At 45.8% G+C, this 15,618-nt stretch overlaps 1 protein-coding gene across 2 annotated transcripts; it reads right to left on the reverse strand.

Moving 5' to 3' along the window:
• Positions 1 to 5,729: 5,729 nt before the first annotated feature.
• On the reverse strand, positions 5,730 to 15,220 carry LOC124007093 (serine/arginine-rich splicing factor 1B). 2 transcript variants are annotated; one of them, XR_006833868.1, is made up of 5 exons: positions 14,654 to 15,220; positions 9,563 to 9,765; positions 8,792 to 8,964; positions 7,955 to 8,671; positions 5,730 to 6,296 (listed from the first exon to the last, which is right to left on the reverse strand). XR_006833868.1 is itself a non-coding variant. In XM_046317387.1 (4 exons), exons 1-4 carry the CDS (start codon positions 14,863 to 14,865, stop codon positions 8,474 to 8,476), a joined length of 786 nt encoding a protein of 261 aa, XP_046173343.1. In that variant the 5' UTR covers positions 14,866 to 15,220; the 3' UTR covers positions 5,730 to 8,473. The 2 variants fall into 2 exon arrangements, 1 of the variants encoding a protein (XP_046173343.1); XM_046317387.1 differs by having other exon boundaries at positions 5,730 to 8,671.
• Between the last annotated feature and the right edge of the window lie 398 nt (positions 15,221 to 15,618).

Raw genomic sequence — 15,618 nt, forward strand, 5'->3', positions numbered from 1 at the left:
CACTACCTTCAGCCTGAGTATCTTTCTTTTTCTTCTTTGCAGTCTTCTCCTCATCCTGTCGTTTCCTTTTCCCTGCAGCAGCATCTCCCTCCTCGTCTTGCTTCTCCTCCGCTCTCTGCTCCTGGTTGCCGTGGGTTGTTCCGGTCCCGAAAAAGTCGATCCCATAGTGGTCAGATACATCTTTCTCTTGGGATCTCACCACCTGGAACGCACACACGAACCATAAATACATATAACTACTGTTAATGACAGGAGTATACTACGAAGACAACAATACCCCAGACCGCTAAATCCTAATGTGATACATGTCCGGATACATCTCACCACAAAACGTTCAGAATAATGTTAGTTCACCAAAACAATCTAAAGTTACATAGATAAAAATCATCCGGGACTTCAATTTATGAGAATAAACGAAACATTGAGTTTGAGATGTATTCATTTTAAACCTGAAACTAGCTAATTTAGCTGCACTGTGTCTCTACGGATCGAGGGCAGACACGCTAACGAACCGGTCAAATACTACTCGCTGAACACGAAGAGAGAAATATCATCCTCATTACCTTAAATCGTTCGGCATCTTTACCAAACCTCTTGAAATCAAATTTCGCTCCGGCTCCGAGTTTACGAAACAAGTCGAAGGCGTCCATTGAAACAGCGTGGAGACGAGGAAAAAAGGCATGACGACTCGATCCCAGACTAGTTAAACCATCCGGTGATTCGGCGATTGATTATAAAGCCTGGATATGTTGTGGTTGTACCTCGTGTCCACATGGTGTCGCCATTGTGGAATATGGAAACCAAAGTGTAACGTATTTCGTTTGCATGGTTACGTTTGGTATTTTCCATGTCTCAAACGGCAGTATTTGTCCTTGAGGACTATTACTATTACTATTATTACCTTACTATTATTGAACAACACTGTGATGTGTTTACGTCCTCTACAAATCCTCTCTAATTAACGAGACAGGAGTTGTGAGTTGAGAGAAAACATTCAGCTAGTGTCATGGAGACAGAATACCTAATAATGATTTAGTTTAAATGTTTTACAATTTACTCAATAAATGACATGTATTTATAAAGACCCTTTTTACATCAGCCGATGTCACAAAGTGCTGTACAGAAACCCAGCCTAAAACCCCAAACAGCAAGCAATGCAGGTGTAGAAGCACGGTGACTAGGAAAAACTCCCTAGAAAGGCCAGAACCTAGGAAGAAACCTAGAGAGGAACCAGGCTATGAGGGGTGGCCAGTCCTCTTCTGGCTGTGACGGGTGGAGATTATAACAGAACATGGCCAAGATGTTCAAATGTTCATAGATTACCAGCATGGTCAAATAATAATAATCACAGTAGTTGTTGAGGGTGCAACAGGTCAGCACCTCAGGAGTAAATGTCAGTTGGCTTTTCATAGCTGATCATTAAGAGTTAGAGACAGCAGGTGCAGTAGATCATCAAAAAACAGCAGGTCTGGGACAAGGTAGCACGTCCGGTGAACAGGTCAGGGTTCCATAGCCGCATGCAGAACAGTTGAAACTGGAGCAGCAGCACGATTAGGTGGACTGGGGACAAGCCAAGTAGTCCTGAGGCATGGCTCAGGGCTCAGCGCCTCTGGAAGGGGAGGGAGAGGAAGAATACTTAATTCATAGAGGACACCGGAGACAAGGCTGAGTATAGCCCACGAAGATATCCCCCACGGCACGGATATGTGTTCAAATATTTAAAATTCAAATGTAGGTACCGTGATGCTACTGTAGTTAAATGGTACCGTGATGCTACTGTAGTTAAAATGGTACCGTGATGCTACTGTAGTTAAATGGTACCGTGATGCTACTGTAGTTAAATGGTACCGTGATGCTACTGTAGTTAAAATGGTACCGTGATGCTACTGTGGTTAAAATGCTACCGTGATGCTACTGTAGTTAAAATGTTACCGTGATGCTACTGTGGTTAAAAATGGTACCGTGATGCTACTGTGGTTAAAATGGTACCGTGATGCTACTGTGGTTAAAATGGAACCGTGATGCTACTGTGGTTAAAAATGGTACCGTGATGCTACTGTGGTTAAAATGGTACCGTGATGCTACTGTGGTTAAAATGGTACCGTGATGCTACTGTGGTTAAAATGGTACCGTGATGCTACTGTGGTTAAAATGGTACCGTGATGCTACTGTGGTTAAAATGGTACCGTGATGCTACTGTGGTTAAAATGGTACCGTGATGCTACTGTGGTTAAAATGGTACCGTGATGCTACTGTGGTTAAAATGGTACCATGATGCTATGTAAATAAAATAGTGAATTTCCTTGTTGTTCGCTCATCTTCGACACACAGACAGTTTCAGTCACTGCTGGAAGAGATGGAACAAATCCACAAAGACTTGCCTCTTCACTGCAGTGTTAGGTGGGTTAAGTTGAAGGAAGGTTCTGGAACGGTTCGTGGAGTGTTTGGATACGGTTTTAGCCTTTCTGGCTGAAAAGGGCCAAAACTACCCAGAGCTTGGGGTTGGCTTATAAAACTGATATTTCTCACTGACATAACAGGGCACCTCGACATGCTCAACGTGCATCTTCAGGGTTCAGGGGAAACAGTCCTGGAACTGTTACATGCATGGAAGACATTCTTTGCCAAGCTAAAATAAATGTCTACTCGCAGGATATTCAAGATGGAACGTTCCGCTACTTCAAGCAACTCAAAGGGATGTCAACTCCACACACGGTCAGTGCTGACGGAATGTACATGGGGGAACTGAAGTCAGAGTTCTCTGTCAGATTTCAAGCAACCTGGCCCAATGTTTGATTTTTTTGATCAAGCCAGACGACTTTGAGGACAGTGACTTGGATCTGTCTGTGTTTCAGTGGATGGGGATTGAGGACTTTGAAATGCAGCTGATCGAGCTCAAGGCATCCTACCTTCCTTTGGTCATCAAAATCCACAGAGCTGCGGAAAAAACAAGAAGGGACAGAGAGATCAGGGACCTCCATCATCCACTGTTGGGATAGCCTTCCAGTGAAATCTGACAGTTTGGATATAAGACAAAAATATATTCTGGATTGTCTGGAACCTGTTTTATTACTCCGAGTGAATGATCTGTCAGTCAGAAACCTTTCTCTCCATATATCGGTAAGATCAAACTTTTCAATAAAAAGTATTAAACCCAAATTCTGATTGGTTGGCCTCCCTGGGGGCCATCTATCAGTTAAATTATCTATAGTAATGTTAAAGTCCCCTCCTATCAATAATAATGATTTATTTGCAAATGTTGCATACTTGCTAATCTTATTGAATTTGTCACTACGCTGTCCTGTACAACGTAATAGGTGCATTCCAGAGCTCAGACATTGCAGATGCCAGACAGATCTTACAACGTCTGGATCGGTATTTTACCTATCAGCGAACCACGTAACAGCCAATGCCGTAGCATGCCACCATTGGTTGATGCAACATCTGAGCAGGGGAACACCACCAAATACTGACTGCATTCATAACCACTAAACAGAATCTACATGATCAGTCTCTGTGTGTAAAATAAGTGGTCAATGTGACACTAACTCACAGCTAAAAAATAATAATTAAGAAAGCAATCCAATGTTATTTGTTGCCTCGACTTTACTGCAAATGACACTCAAGTCTTGTCGTGGAAGATTCAGAATTTGTTGGTAATATTTGTAAGATGTTTTATATTCATCAAATGTGTGTAAGTTACTTCTCATCAGAATGGTATATTTGTATAATACTGTGGCGGGGTTGCAGTTATCTGTTCTATGTCGAGACTAAGTTGCATGGGCCACAGAGAGGGGAGAGGTCAAAGTGTCTTTTGCTCCCCTGTGTCTGTGTGCCAGTCACTCCCTACTTTTCTCATCGGGGAAAGGAGGATGGCAGTGTCTGGAATCATTCTATCCTCTCCGTGAGTTTGTATTTAGAGTTGGTTGTATCTAAATGACTATGATATATGCCTGTTGATATGGAGGATTGGTTTATGGTTCTGGGGTTTGGGAAAGGAGACAAAGCTGAACGATTTATTATGTCTATGCTGTCTGACTATGTGTGTCTTTGCTATTGAAGGAACTCAGTGGCATTGTAAGGGGACTCTCAGAGAATTCATGGTTAGACACTGAATTGCCTGAGAGTCACAGGATTGTGATAGAGCTCATATAATTAAAGATGGACTTTGATAACTAACTTGTGTGTGTGGGTTGCTCCCATGATTTGGTAAATAGAGGAAATTTCCACAACAGTCTTCAGAAAAAAAATCAATACACCAATATTTCAGTCATGACAGCCTTTATAATAGAATGCTTGTGACCACACACACAAATATTACACTTGGGGGGGAAACATCTTAAAGTAGAAATAGAATATGGTCATTATAGACAAACCCAGTGCACAAGGCCACATGTGAGCAAAAATAAAGTTCACTGAGAAAGAAATGTAATAACCCCCCCCCCTCATGTATTACTGTCAAATTCAACACAACAAAAGCAATATTTTTGGGGCTACACTGAACATATTTACATTGTACACGTTCTGCCTGTGGACATCTGTTGTACAATGAGCCAGCAGAGCATTGAGACCAGTTGTTGGTATAATTTCTCTCTTTCAGGCAGGTACCTGGCATAGCACTTTATACCACTGTATTGAAGTAGAGGGAAAGAGTGTGGTCTTTCACCTCTATAGTGGCATCCAGTTTAAGACAGGCCCAGCTACACTTAACGGGTTAACAAACAACGCCTCATTTTCACATAATTCTCATTCAAAAATAATCCAAAACATTATTGGCAGGGTCCAATAAGCACCTAACGGGTTATAACTTGAGGAAAGGCAAGGAGTCATAACGTTACAAGTTAATACTATTGCAAATTTGGTTCGGTTACTAACGTTGGCTCATCTGATGTTGTACCATTAACCGCCTGACAATCAGCCAGCTCATTTTTCACACCATAAACTACATGATTTGATCAGTTAAGTTGGCTAATGTTGCTCAACATTTCTCTGGATAAGTTATCTAACGGAGAAACCGATCCAGCTCACTCTCACCTTCCGTTACCTCGTCCCGGTCCCTCACCTTCCGTTACCTCGCCCCGGTCCCTCACCTTCCGTTACCTCGCCCCGGTCTCTCACCTTCCGTTACCTCGCCCCGGTCCCTCACCTTCCGTTACCTCGCCCCGGTCTCTCACCTTCCGTTACCTCGCCCCGGTCCTCACCTTCCGTTACCTCGCCCCGGTCTCTCACCTTCCGTTACCTCGCCCCGGTCCCTCACCTTCCGTTACCTCGCCCCGGTCCCTCACCTTCCGTTACCTCGCCCCGGTCCCTCACCGTTACCTCGCCCCGGTCTCTCACCTTCCGTTACCTCGCCCCGGTCTCTCACCTTACCGTTACCTCGCCCCGGTCTCTCACCTTCCGTTACCTCAGTTACCGTTCAGGGAGTCGCGCTGCTGTAACGGGACAAGTCTCTTCTCTCTTCAGTCGGGCGCTGCGTTCTGTTGTCATGTGAACGACTGGCTGAGCCTTGGAAACAGCCGGGATTGGTCCAAACGCACATCACTCATTCACTGACAGCCAATAGTGATTCAAAGATCCCCCCCCTAAAACGTTTCGTTGGATCGACACAAATCACGTAGGTCACCTATTTTGGATTGGAAACGGCACCCGAAAGGTGACTAGTTTGCATCCCTGCTGTAGCTACTGTAGCAGAATCAACCGGAACAAGAATCAGAGGCACACAGACCAGCTACTGTCGAAGACACTTTATTGAAGAGGTGCTGAAACATGAAAAATTACCAACTTGGTAAACAAACTAATCATAAAATCTACTGAGGAAACAATGCAAACCTTTTAAAATAAACACACCCTCCCTCCAAACAAACGAAACACATTACCCTCCATCCCTTTAATGAACAAACATTTAACCCCCCCAGATTATAATTCCCTTCTAGTTACCAATCTCCTTATGTGCGCCTCCCTCCATCCTGAGCCAGACTCCTGGTTTTGCGTTGAGCTCCACTTAAATAAAAGAACGCTGGTCAGGATCCTAGAAGGACGCTGTGGAGTCCACACGGGTGGGTGGGGGGGAAATAAACTAATTTTGGGTGTTTGAGAGCCATTTGAGTGACTTAGGTCTAGTATCTAGGTTCCAGTGGGCTGGGCTGTGGCCTGGGGGCTGGTCCCGATCCTATGCTCCTGTCCCACTCCGCGTTCTCTCTCCATCCTTAATCCTAATCCCTGCTCTGATCCTGAATCCTGAAGGTCTGATTGGCTCCAGGACGGGGAGACAGAGCCCTCCTCCAATCACAGCCCTCCTTGAGACAGATCACCCAACAGAGAGAAGGAAGGAGCAACAGGTTAGAATCACTCACAGCCTGCTACAGCCAATCAGCCACACTATCATAACCTGCTATAGTTAGGGCTTGGCGATATGGCCAAAATATTATATCACGGTGTAAAAACAATATTAAAAAAAAAAAAAAAAAAAATGGTATGCCAGTATTTAATGTTTTTTTTTAATAAAAGTCCTTAAATTTTCTTTATGAATATTGGTACCAACCTAATACATATGTGATTCCAAATTGGTCTCTTTTCTGCTTTATACTGTTCAATTCAACCAAAAACATTCATACATTTCTGCGTTTCCTGCACTCATTTGAGATCATTTCCACACTGCCGTGTAAGACTGGCTGCACAATATGGGCAACAAAAAAAAAACCTAGGTCTTATTTTTAACCAAATGTTGCAATTGGACTTGCGATTTAGAGCAAAACACTTGGGTGAACTGTTGAAATAAAAGGAAATAATGATTAGGAAGGGTTAATTCTATAGTTTGAATATAATAGTGGGCACTTGGAATACTGTGTTGTTTGACATGAAAATGCCAGGAGGAGTTATTGTGACAGGGTAGGAACCAAAGTGATGGTCAGTGTTTCCTATGGGACTCTAATCTTTGGCTACATTGAAGGTTCTCTTAGTTACTTCATGTAACTGACATTCACATGTTCCTCTGGTTTCGAAAATACTGTTGTACCAACATGCCAATTTAGTTCTACACCATTACTGGTATTATCAGGCTGTATAGCTAGTTACATTTGCTCTGACTCGGTACATTTATTAGCCAGCTAGCAGTTAGCGGCTAACAAGATATAGGCCCAACTTGCTATGAAAATACAAATTTGCAGATGTAAGAAACAAACTAATGGTGTAATTATGGAACGCTAGTGGATTTATATTAAGAAGCAAAGTGAAAACAGCATTGTTATCAACATTGTTGCACGTGTTACATTGACCATGCAAACATGAACGCAAGCGTCTCCTGGTCAAGCAACAACAATTATGCTCCTTGAGTGACAGGGGAGGTGGGGCTAGAAAGTGGCATGGCGAGAGATGACCCAAGTAGCCAAGTCAACTATAAAAACGGACACTACACTCAGCGTATCACATTTAACAAATCAAACGTTCAAATATCATTATAGAAGGTGAATTAAAAACCCAAACCGGTCCCTGAATCAATATCTGTGTATAGTCAAATACGGTATACCGCCCAAGTCTAGCTACATCACAACCTGCTGGCTCTGAAAGCTGTGTTTAAGAGAAGACATTTACAGAAGAAAACTCACCTCAACATTATAACTAAAGTTCTCTGAACCAAGACTAACCAACCACTAATAACAATGCCAGACACACACACACTATCCTATTGCTACTGCCACCACCGACGCACTACACTACCCTACCGACGCACTACCCACGCACTACCTCCACAGACACACACTGCCATGCATGCTACTCTGACCAGAAACCGTGAATAGAAAACCAGGGGAGGATGGGATTGAGGGAAGGAGAGGTGGCAAAGCACTCTAATATGAGAGAGTTAAGAGTAGAAAGTTAAAACCAGTTTAATAATATTACTGGTCACTAAAACATCAGGTCTGACAGCTGATTGGATGAGAGACTACTGCAGTCATACCATTGGCTGGTATTTGACTCCTCCTGCTCCTCCTGTTAATCCTAATATGAACAGTTTCCTGTTTCCCAGCAGCCTATCAGCTTGCTCCTGTGATCTCTACAGAGAGACACGACAGACAGGTCAGAGGTCAGCACAACAACACATCACAGACACCACAACAGGCCAAAGAAAATACCACCCCTCACCACATAAACACAAAATTAAATCTCACCCCCCCAGTCAAAACTAACAGAAACAGAACAATTAAAGCCCTTTCCACAGATGGGGATGGGGGGGGGGGGATAGGAGAGAGAGCAGGGGAAGATGAGGGGTCAGCAGATACAAAGAGAACAGAGGTCATAAGCCAAAACCACAGCTGGGGCAAACTAGACCAGGAAACGGGGATGAAAGAACAAGAGGTAGCCGAGGGAACATTAGGTGTAATTCATTAGGATGTCCACCGGGCGGCGCCTGTCCATCTCCTGGTCTGATGTATCCCTGGGGGCCGCTGGGCTGGAGGTGTGTGTATGTGGTTTGTGTCTAGCTGCGGGAGCGTGATCGGGAGTGTCGTGGCGAGTAGCGTGGCGAGGGACGGCTGCGTCGCGGCGGTGAGAAGCTGCGCGAACGGCTGTTGCTACGCCCGTTGCTACGCCCGTTGCTACGGCTACGAGAGCGGGAGCGTCCGTAACTGGGGCTGCGAGGTCCGTCCACCTTCACACGCACATACGCAGTCTCTCCCTAAACACACAGGAGAGAGAGAAGGCTGCCTGATGAGAGACACATAGAGTATAGAGTGTGAACTCCAACCAACAGTGTTCCACCCCTGGAGTCCAGACCAACCTCTGACCTCTGACCTACCTCGTGGGAGCGGAACTTGGTGTTGTCCAGCTTGCGGACAGCGTAGGTCATGTCCTCCTTGCGTACGAACTCCACCACGCCGGTACCGTCCCGGAACACGTCAGCGTAACATACATCACCTGCCTCGCGCATGTGGTCCTTTAGGTCCTGCCAGCTACCACTAGAGGGGAGACCTGGAGAGGGAGGAGGTGGTAGAGGGGCAACACAGTAAAGACAGGAGGAGACCTGGAGAGGGAGGAGGAGGAGGTAGAGGGGCAACACAGTAAAGACAGGAGGAGACCTGGAGAGGGAGGAGGAGGAGGTAGAGGGGCAACACAGTAAAGACAGGAGGAGACCTGGAGAGGGAGGAGGTGGTAGAGGGGCAACACAGTAATGACAGGAGGAGACCTGGAGAGGGAGGAGGAGGAGGTAGAGGGGCAACACAGTAAAGACAGGAGGAGACCTGGAGAGGGAGGAGGAGGAGGTAGAGGGGCAACACAGTAAAGACAGGAGGAGACCTGGAGAGGGAGGAGGTGGTAGAGGGGCAACACAGTAATGACAGGAGGAGACCTGGAGAGGGAGGAGGAGGAGGTAGAGGGGCAACACAGTAAAGACAGGAGGAGACCTGGAGAGGGAGGAGGAGGAGCAACAGTGTAAAGACAGGAGGAGACCTGGAGAGGGAGGAGGAGGTGGTAGAGGGGCAACACAGTAAAGACAGGAGGAGACCTGGAGAGGGAGGAGGTGGTAGAGGGGCAACACAGTAAAGACAGGACGGGAGGGGTAAAGACAGACCTGAGACGATGACTCTGTACTCTGAGCGCCGTGAGGGAGGTCCGTATCGACCTCTTGGGGCTCCTCCTCCATCGCCGCCGCCACCCCTGCCGCCGCCACCACCCCCTCTCCCTCCACCACGCCCACTACGGGGGAACTCCACCCGGAGACGGTAACCATCATAGTCATAACCATCACGACCGTGCACCGCATCATCAGCATCCCTGGGAGACAGACACCAAGAGAGGGAGAGAGAAAGATGTAACACAGACAGAGTTTGAGAGGGCCAATTGTCAATTAGCTCGCTACTTCACTCTGCTGCCTATGCATCAGTTTGTGAAAAGCACATTCCACAGCCTACCTGTTTTCACTGAGTTGTTTAATGTCTGCACAGTTGCCATGAAACCAACCAGACCAAATACATAAAATGTAACAGTCTGATTGGCTGTTCCGTGAAAAATGTGTGAAAAGACCCCCAGTGAACCCGAGCAGCACATTTTATCTTTATTTAACTAGGCAAATCAGTTATAGTGACAGCCTAGGACAAAACAGAGATGCTTGTTCTAGGTCCCAAGAAACAAAGAGATCTTCTGTTGAATCTGACAATTAATCTTAATGGTTGTACAGTCGTCTCAAATAAAACTGAAGGACCTCGGCGTTACTCTGGACCCTGATCTCTCTTTTGAAGAACATATCAAGACCATTTCGAGGACAGCTTTTTTCCATCTACGTAACATTGCAAAAATCAGAAACTTTCTGTCCAAAAATGATGCAGAAAAATTAATCCATGCTTTTGTCACTTCTAGGTTAGACTACTGCAATGCTCTATTTTCCGGCTACCCGGATAAAGCACTAAATAAACTTCAGTTAGTGCTAAATACGGCTGCTAGAATCCTGACTAGAACCAAAAAATTTGATCATATTACTCCAGTGCTAGCCTCTCTACACTGGCTTCCTGTCAAAGCAAGGGCTGATTTCAAGGTTTTACTGCTAACCTACAAAGCATTACATGGGCTTGCTCCTACCTACCTCTCTGATTTGGTCCTGCCGTACATACCTATACGTACGCTACGGTCACAAGACGCAGGCCTCCTAATTGTCCCTAGAATTTCTAAGCAAACAGCTGGAGGCAGGGCTTTCTCCTATAGAGCTCCATTTTTATGGAACGGTCTGCCTACCCATGTCAGAGACGCAAACTCGGTCTCAACCTTTAAGTCTTTACTGAAGACTCATCTCTTCAGTGGGTCATATGATTGAGTGTAGTCTGGCCCAGGAGTGGGAAGGTGAACGGAAAGGCTCTGGAGCAACGAACCGCCCTTGCTGTCTCTGCCTGGCCGGTTCCCCTTTTCCACTGGGATTCTCTGCCTCTAACCCTGTTACGGGGCTGAGTCACTGGCTTGCTGGGGCTCTCTCGTGCCGTCCCTGGGGGTGCGTCACCTGGGTGGGTTGATTCACTGTTGTGGCCGGCCTGTCTGGGTTCCCCCCTTGGGTTGTACCGTGTCGGAGATCTTTGTGGGCTATACTCGGCCTTGTCTCAGGATGGTAAGTTGGTGGTTGAAGATTTCCCTCTAGTGGTGTGGGGGCTGTGCTTTGGCAAAGTGGGTGGGGTTATATCCTTCCTGTTTGGCCCTGTCCGGGGTGTCCTCGGATGGGGCCACAGTGTCTCCTGACCCCTCCTGTCTCAGCCTCCAGTATTTATGCTGCAGTAGTTTATGTGTCGGGGGCTAGGGTCAGTTTGTTTATCTGGAGTACTTCTCCTGTCCTATTCGGTGTCCTGTGTAAATCTAAGTGTGCGTTCTCTAATTCTCTCCTTCTCTCCTTCTTTCTCTCTCTCGGAGGACCTGAGCCCTAGAACCATGCCCCAGGACTACCTGACATGATGACTCCTTGCTGTCCCCAGTCCACCTGGCCATGCTGCTGCTCCAGTTTCAACTGGCCTGGGCCCTAGGACCATGTCCCAGGACTACCTGACATGAGGACTCCTTGCTGTCCCCAGTCCACCTGGCCATGCTCCTGCTCCAGTTTCAACTGTTCTGCCTTACTATTATTCAACCATGCTGGACCTGAGCCCTAGGACCGTGCCCCAGGACTACCTGACATGATGGCTCCTTGCTGTCCCCAGTCCACCTGACTGTGCTGCTGCTCCAGTTTCAACTGTTCTGCCTTATTATTATTTGACCATGCTGGTCATTTATGAACATTTGAACATCTTGGTCATTTTCTGTTATAATCTCTACCCGGCACAGCCAGAAGAGGACTGGCCACCCCACATAGCCCGGTTCCTCTCTAGGTTTCTTCCTAGGTTTTGGCCTTTCTAGGGAGTTTTTCCTAGCCACCGTGCTTTTACACCTGCATTGTTTGCTGTTTGGGGTTTTAGGCTGGGTTTCTGTACAGCACTTTGAGATATCAGCTGATGTACGAAGGGCTATATAAATAAATTTGATTTGATTTGATTTAGGAACAGTGGGTTAACTGCCTTGTTCAGGGGTAGAAGGACAGATGTTTACCTTGTAAGATCGAATCCCAGAGCTGACAACCTTTCAGTTACAAGATGGCGACGCAGTAGGACATGTATATCGGTGTCAACAGCCGGCCTTTTTTCATTACATCTTCATCTCACTTCGATCTAAATATACTTTCCTGCAACTCACCCAATGTGGTACAGATATTTTTTTGCCATTTTATTAGTTATAACTGGAACGTCCATCAGGAGCTAGCCAGCTAACTAGCTACTAGTCTTTGTTAGCCACGGCTAGCGGTCCTCTAGCCAGCTAACTAGCTACCAGTCTTTGTTAGCCACGGCTAGCGGTCCTCTAGCCAGCTAACTAGCTACTAGTCTTTGTTAGCCACGGCTAGCGGTCCTCTAGCCAGCTAACTCGCTGCTAGCGGTCCTCTAGCCAGCTAACTAGCTACTAGTCTTTGTTAGCCACGGCTAGCGGTCCTCTAGCCAGCTAACTAGCTACTAGTCTTTGTTAGCCACGGCTAGCGGTCCTCTAGCCAGCTAACTAGCTACTAGTCTTTGTTAGCCACGGCTAGCGGTCCTCTAGCCAGCTAACTAGCTACCAGTCTTTGTTAGCCACGGCTAGCGGTCCTCTAGCCAGCTAACTAGCTACCAGTCTTTGTTAGCCACGGCTAGCGGTCCTCTAGCCAGCTAACTAGCTCCATCGATCGATAAGATGACACCATTCTGTATACTTCTGGCCATTCTTTGGACACTATTATGCACTACCCACCACTACAACCTGTATGCTCGCGTTGGCTGGCCCTCACTTCATAATCATCACCAAACCCACTGGCTCCAGGTCATCTATAAGTCTTTGCTAGGTAAAGCACCACCTTATCTCAGCTCACTGGTCACCATAGCAGCAGCCACCCATAGCACGCGCTCAAGCAGGTATATTTCGCCGGTCACCACCAAAGCCAATGCCTCATTTGGTCTTCTTTCCTTCCAGTTCTCTGCTGCCAATGACTAACAAATTGCAAAAATCACTTTAGATGGGGACTCATATCGCCCTCACTAACTTTAAGCTTCAGCTGTCAGATCAGCTCACTGCACCTGTACACAGCCCATCTGTAAACAGCCCATCCAACTACCTCATCCCCATATTGTTCTTTTTTTCTCTTTTGCATCCCAGTATCTCTACTTGCACATCTATCCCTCCAGTGTTTATTTGCTAAATTGTAATTATTTCGCCACTACGGCCTATTTATTGCCTTACCTCCCTAATCTCACCTCATTTGCACACAATGTATATAGACTTTTCTATTGACTGTACTTTTGTTTATTCTTTGTGTAACTGTTGTTTTTGTCACACTGTTTTTTAATTATCTTGGCCAAGTCGCAGTTGTAAATGAGAATTTGTTCTCAACTGACCTACCTGGTTAAATAAAGGAGAAAAAAGAAAAACAGGTCCAACACTAACCACTAGGCTGCCCACTAACGGATAGCCATGATTGCGTCGTCCTCATGTTGGCGCTAGCAATCAGGCCAGGTGGTGATAGGTATTAACAGCCAATCCAGTAGGGGATGGAAACTACAGTGAGCTTGGATTGGTAAATAACAATGCTATGTCTCGGATTATTTGCATGAAGTTCAGCTTTACCCAACTTTGGTCCCGCCCCTCGCCCACTTTGCTTCCTTCCTTCAAAATGAATGGGCTTCCATTTTAAATCTCCCCAACATGTTAAATGTGTCTCTCGTGTTACAGATGTTAACGCTAATCAAATTACCCCGCAGCCAGTTAGAAACAATGATTCCTAATAAAAATGTAAAATAAAATAAAACGTTTTTCCTCAAAAAAAAAGTGCCTTAAAATTAGCCACATCTTGAAAAAGACTGGGACAAATTGTTAGATTTTACACCCTCAATGATTGTTAACCACGAGAAGAATATAATGTTTCACTTTTGATTTTACACCAGCAACATGTCACCGTAGACCATCAACCCATGCGAACAGCGGACGCTCTCACATAGTAGTAACCTTATTAATATCTATTGATTATTATTATTATTGATATCTTCGGTAAACAGACGGTTTTGGGTTAACAGGCTGCCACTCACGCAGAATAATGGGGCTGAGCATAAGAAAGTTAAAAAGGCGAGTTGGTGCATCGGTGCTCAATAAAACAAGTAGGTGCTGGCAGGGTGAAGAAAAACCAGTTAAATATGTTTCCGCGATTACTTTTAAAAGTACGGCAGGCCGGTTGGGCCAAACTACGGCAGGCCGGTTGGGCCAAACTAACTGGACTCCATGGCAGATGCATTTAACTCATTTGAAAAGGGAAAATAAAGTCATGTGTCCGGCCCATCGCCATCTTGCGCAGCTCTCCGTTTAGCCAGAATTATGGACTGTGGAAACGACAACCACCTCAATAACTTGGCTCTTGACCATAGTAGAAAAAGTTCAAATAACCTATATATATAGTATATATTCTTAAAACTCTGGTAAAAATAAAAATAAACTGTCTGGCAACAAAACACCAACCAATATCTCCGCCTCAACACGAGGTAGCTAAGGGGTTGCTAGTCGCTCCCTTTCCGCTACTTAGCTACCGGTTTTGTTCTGAAAGCGGATTATTAATTATGTTTTTAGCAAAGTCAAGCTAATTTACCTGGGATCCTCGAATTCCACAAAAGCGAACGGAGGTCCTCCTCTGCGGTTCTTCAGATCGATATCTCGGATCGCCCCGTACTTATAAAACACATCCTCCACGTCTTTAGTGCGAATATCAGGCGGCAGGTTACCCACGTAGATCCGACAGTCGTTGTTCCCCGCTGGGCCACGAACCACGCTCCCGCCGCCCGACATATTATCTCCAGACATCCGTAGGCTGATAACTAACTTTCGGGTTTTAAAAGTTAGGAGACTACTTTTAACGTTAATTTAGCTAATTGCTATTGTAAAAAATATATATATATATTTTAAAAAAAATAGCAAGCTATGTTTGGTCAGCCGTTAACAGTTCACACCAAGTTTCGCTAGCTCACTAGCAACAAAATACAAATATTCCCACCACAACTCTCGCAGGCTTGAGTGGCTTCACAAAATGGTGCCGAGATCTCGCCACAGAGTTTTTAAACCCAGAGGCGCAACATCGCAAGACTTCCGGGAACACTTGCGAAGCAGGCCGTTTGTTTTTATCTAAAAAGGCACAAGCTAGATACGAAACGATGTTTTAAGTATTTTAACATGTTATTACTCCAACCTCGGGAAGGTGACACGTTTTCATTTTCGTCAAAAACGACTATATCGAAGGCATGCGTTTTGATTTGACGGACTGCACCTGCGCAGTTCGGCGCGAGACGACCAGTAGACCCGATGACGTGTTTCTACGCAAGCGCTTAGCCAGCCAACGTCGCCATGACACCTACACGCGTGATCGGGGATCTGCATATCTTCATACTGCAATGTCTTTGGTCTCGCGTTCATTTGGTCGTCACTAGCTACCACAGCCACAAATCCAGAAGGCCCGCCTACTTAACCAATCAGAGGGAGTGTGAAGACGCATAGGGTTAGGTTCGTGCGAAACGACCAATCAGACGAGGGAGATGTAAGACGCGAAGGCCAGTGGTCCTG

This window comes from Oncorhynchus gorbuscha, linkage group LG20 (assembly GCF_021184085.1).
Source record: "Oncorhynchus gorbuscha isolate QuinsamMale2020 ecotype Even-year linkage group LG20, OgorEven_v1.0, whole genome shotgun sequence".
Classification (NCBI taxonomy): Eukaryota; Metazoa; Chordata; class Actinopteri; order Salmoniformes; family Salmonidae; genus Oncorhynchus; species Oncorhynchus gorbuscha.